Source organism: Cryptomeria japonica, chromosome 6, assembly GCF_030272615.1.
Source record: "Cryptomeria japonica chromosome 6, Sugi_1.0, whole genome shotgun sequence".
NCBI classification, from domain to species: domain Eukaryota; kingdom Viridiplantae; phylum Streptophyta; class Pinopsida; order Cupressales; family Cupressaceae; genus Cryptomeria; species Cryptomeria japonica.
The window spans coordinates 159999599-160004275 of NC_081410.1; the positions used below are offsets into that span (position 1 = coordinate 159999599).

The 4677-nt window shown below is 31.0% G+C and overlaps 1 protein-coding gene across 1 annotated transcript; it reads right to left on the bottom strand.

Annotated features, from left to right (window-relative positions):
- Positions 1–224: 224 nt before the first annotated feature.
- On the bottom strand, positions 225–1453 carry LOC131035113 (uncharacterized). Its single transcript, XM_057966750.1, has 4 exons — positions 1245–1453; positions 935–1012; positions 584–661; positions 225–345 (listed from the first exon to the last, which is right to left on the bottom strand). The coding sequence occupies exons 1-4, from the start codon at positions 1310–1312 to the stop codon at positions 225–227; spliced, it is 345 nt and encodes a 114-aa protein (XP_057822733.1). The 5' UTR covers positions 1313–1453.
- Positions 1454–4677: the final 3224 nt, after the last annotated feature.

Genomic DNA, 4677 nt, shown 5'->3' on the forward strand with positions numbered 1-4677 from the left:
GACTAGGAGCACACTACTAAATTAAAACATACAAGAAACTTCAAAAGTAATTTGAAAAGGAGACTTAAAAAGAAAGGGAAAACAATCAGAAATAGTAAACAACAATTATTCGAAAACAAAATTAATCGTAAACAACTTCAAATTTTGATTACATATTACGAAAGAAAAAATTCAAAATGAACAGGAAAACCCACCTAGAATTCAGAAAAAATATGAAGAACTCTCTATATTTGTTGTCCATGTTTAACTCTCTTTCTGCAGATCCATATGTTCAAACCTTCATCTAAGATTACACAAGGCTTTAGACGAAAACTTTTTAATTCACAAATGCTCAACCCAAAAACTCTGTAATGCAAACGGAATTCAAATTAAAATTAAATCCACTGAAATTGGATTTTGATATAAGAGATATCTATAGTTATTAGAAATGTTCTGCCCTCTTCTACGGCCATAAATCTAAAGATGCACCCAAAAAGTGTTCAATAAATTTAGATTAAAATTGTCAACAAAAAAGTGGGTTACAAAAAAATTCATTACATAATATTGCATACTGCAACAAAATCCAAATGCACAGAAAACCCACCTGGAAGAAGAGGTTAATATGAAGAATTCTTTATCATCTGTCATGGACTCTTCTGCAGACCCATATGTTAAAATCTGTCTAAAATAGGCAAACCAAAGAAACATCGGTTAGTAGAGTGGCAAAAAAAAAAACATCTGAATTTAGAAGCCAATATGAAAGAATTCTCTGCATCTAATAACTTTGTCCTACCTTCCTCTGCAGACCTATATTTTCAAATCAGCATCAACTAGAATTTGGCAAAAATGTCCAAATTCGTTGGTTAATAATTCATTTTGTAAACAAAATTCAAAATGACAAAATAAAACCCAAATTGCATATTGCAACAAAATCCAAATGGACAGAAAACCCCACCTGGAAGAAGAGGTTAATATGAAGAATTCTTTATCATCCGTCATGGACTCTTCCGCAGACCCATATGCTAAAATCTGTCTAAAATAGGCAAACCAAAGAAACATCGGTTAGTAGAGTGGCCAAAAAAAAAACATCTGAATTTAGAAGCCAATATGAAAGAATTCTCAGCATCTATTAACTTTGTCCTTCCCTCCTCTGCAGACCTATATTTTCAAATCAGCATCAACTAGAATTTGGCAAAAATGTCCAAATTCGTTAGTTAATAATTCATTCTGTAAACAAAATTCAGAAATGACAAAATAAAACCCACCTGAAATTGAAGAACAGTGCATTACAACAAGGAAAAGAAGAAAGGTCCTGACTCGCTTGAAAATACATACAGAGCAATGAAGGTCTTGACTGGCTTTAAATACACTTGTTTGGTCGGCGAACTATCCGTTAATGCTTTTTTTTTTCAAAAAGATCGTTACATGTTTTTTTTTCAAAAAATTTTGTTTTCGCAGAGTGCGAACAGTGGTATCCCGTATGTATTTTATGCGTTCCCTGAAAATTCAAATGATTGTAAAAGTCTTAAATATTTCATATTTCGTTTAAAAGGCAAATTTAAACAAGTGACACGAGTGTTGTAGTAATAATGCAAATTTATATTATTTATCATATTATATTTATGTTATTTATTATATCATATTTATATTGTTTATATATTGTATAATATATGTTTATGGTCAATTTTATTAGTTGTTTTATGTATTATTGTTGTCAAACATGGAATGTTTCGTTCGAGGGAAATGAATCTAAAAGCATGTGAATTTTTAATGATCACTATTTATTTCTTGTAAAGATTTGTTTCACGGGTAGAATTCATTGTCACACAAAGAAATGAACGAAAATAAAAAGAGAATATGAACTTCATTATTAAGTACTGGACCAAAGTATTATTTTGTGAGAATGTGATGATGCAAGTGATAGTATTAATGACTAGTATATGCTCATTGTAAAGATTTGTTCCTAAGAATTAATTGTTAGATAATTCAAGAAAGGAAGTTGAAATGTGACTTCTAGTTAAGTTATTAAGAATTAGTTTTAAGTGTCAATATTGTGACAAGATGATGATGGAAGTGATGGGATTAATGGTTATTTATAGCATTGAGATATTATGTGATGTAGAATCGTCCTAGTTTTTTCTCTTTCAATCTAGTTTGTGTGTGTGTTTTAGTTGGTTTTGGTATTTGTTGCAAGATGTAATTGTTTAGCTTAATTTTTTTGGCAATTGATGATATCATCTTGCTAAAGGGTTTAATGGGAATGTATGGTTTCAATTTGATGAAATTTGGACCAAAATATGCTAAGTTATGGTCGATTGGAGGTTTGGAATCATCAAGAATTAGTCAAAGATTTGGGCAACTTCAAGGACCACCGAAACTACTAGCATTCCTAGTTCCTAGTCTACCACCAATAGGTTTCAATTCCTACCTCAATTGCCAACGAATTCTAGGTTCTGCCCAAATCATTGATGGAGTTTGAAATATAAAGGAAATCAACACTTTGAGAAGTTCTTAGAACGTTAAAATTTGTCAATGAGTTCCTATTTCCTAATAAAGTTGTAATGAAGTTGCATTTAAAAATAATAAAGAGTGATTCATGAGTTCCCTTGGAACCCTAACAAGATAAAAAGTATAATTGTTTGTGATGTCATGGAAATGGGGACAAGGCAACAACAAAGTTCAATGTTAATAAGTTAGTTTCAACCATAAAAACAAAACAAAGAACTAAAAACCATTCCAAACATATCAAGAGAGATTTCAAAAAGCATGAAAGAAGTTTAACAAAATAAAAGAAAGGAGAAGAGCCTCCCTAAGATGCTTCCATGATGCCTTTTGATGCTTCTCCCTTGTTTCTCTCCTCTCCAAGTCCCAAATGAGTGTAGCTCTCAGCTTTTAGCACTAGCCATGGATGCCATATGGAGATTCAAGATGGTTGAATATGATAAGCAAATACTATGCAAGAGTAGATAGTGATGCTATGAAAAAGCTCTATGCTAATGCCAGTATAACAACAATACTCTAAAAATGCTTTCTTTTGCTTGAGGAGAAGGGTTCTATTTATAGAAGAAATGGGGAAATGAAGGGTTAAGATTGAATGGTTTAATCAAGGGCCAAGTTTGAAAGTTGGGGATCCATGTGCACAATTGGCACCAATAAAATGGTGACAAGTGTCAACATAGGATTGGGTTGAGAGAAGAGGTTGGAGGCATTAAAGGCCTGAGAAGACCTCATGGTTATCTAGAAGGTAAGGGTCAAGTCTAAATTAAGATTACCCATTGGATTAGGAGTTAATGCAAGGATAAACCTTTGTGCAAATGATTAAGAGATAATCATGGTCAAAGCATTAAAGGCTTGATAAGACCCTTGGGTTGGGTAGAGGTTGAGTCAAAACAAATGTTTTAACCATGTGGGAGGGTTTGAGGTAACCATTAATGGTTATTGGAGACTTTGGAGATTAAGTGGTTGAAGGTTGAAAGCCTTCAAAGGTTATCCAAGACTTTGAGGGTTAATTTGTTGAACACACAAAGCATTAATTGCTTTTCAAAGACTTTGGAGTCTTTGAGAAGTGACTCCAATTTGCTTAGGAATGTGACAATATTTAGGGGATGGATTAGGCTAATTAGGAAGGGTTTAGAAGAATCTAGAAGGGGTTTAGGCATACAAGTGGATTTTGTAGGAAAATGTAAGTGGGAGAAATTTTGGTATTTTCAATTAAAATAAAATCATTTATTTCAATTAAATGGTGTAAGTTGAATTTGGATAAATATTTAAATAAATATTAATTTATTTAAATGAGAAAAATGAAGATAAAGCATTAAAATGCTTGAAGACTTTGAGGGAAACCATTAAAGGCTTGAAGACTTTAAGGAAAACCATTAAAGTCTTAAGAAGACTATAGAAGGAAGCCATCAAGTTTGAAGACTTTAAAGCCATCAAGTTTGACTACTTTAAGGGAAACCATTAAAGGTTTCAAGTGGGTGAGGATAAATAGGATTTTAAATAAATAATTTATTTAAAATAGTTGTGCAACTTGCTTTTGTAGGAAAATACAAGTGGGTGGAGGATAAAGGTGATTTAAATAAATTATTTATTTAAAATAATTGTGCAACTTGTATTTGTAGAAAAATGCAAGTGGGTGGAGGATAAAGGTGATTTTAAATAAATGATTTATTTATTTAAATGTGAGAGGTGGGATTTTGGGGGTTTTAAATAAATATTAATTTATTTAAATGTGAGAGAAGATTTAATTAAATAAATATGATTTATTTATTTAATTAATGGTCTGAATTTGGTTAAGTGAATTAAATCAAATAAATTGAATAATTTATTTAATTAATAGGAGAATAGGGTTAAGATGAATTAATTAAATATTAATTTAATTAATTATTAATTGATGGTTAAATAATCAAATAAATACTAAGTATTCATTTAATTAAGTGGACAGATTTATGTGACTACAGTTTGCATGTTTGAAGAAGTTCCCATCATGTTAGGAACCCTAAACAAAATGGAACGGCTCCTAAAGGTCTGTAATCCTGATAAAGATTGCATATAAGGGAAATCAAAACATAAGTAAGCTCTTAGAACGTCAACATCCTTAGATGAGTTGTGTTTTCATAATTAAGGTTTGATAATAGTTTGGAAATAATTTATAAAGTAATATGACATCAATAAAAGATTCGAGGGACAAACATCAAT

Coding starts and splice junctions, on each gene's coding strand:
- LOC131035113 (XM_057966750.1), bottom strand. CDS start 1,312: ATGTATTTTCAAGCGAGTCAGGACCTTTCTTCTTTTCCTTGTTGTAAT. Junction 1,013..1,244: donor GCACTGTTCTTCAATTTCAG/GTGGGTTTTATT, acceptor TGCCTATTTTAG/ACAGATTTTAGCATATGGGT. Junction 662..934: donor ATATTAACCTCTTCTTCCAG/GTGGGGTTTTCT, acceptor TGCCTATTTTAG/ACAGATTTTAACATATGGGT.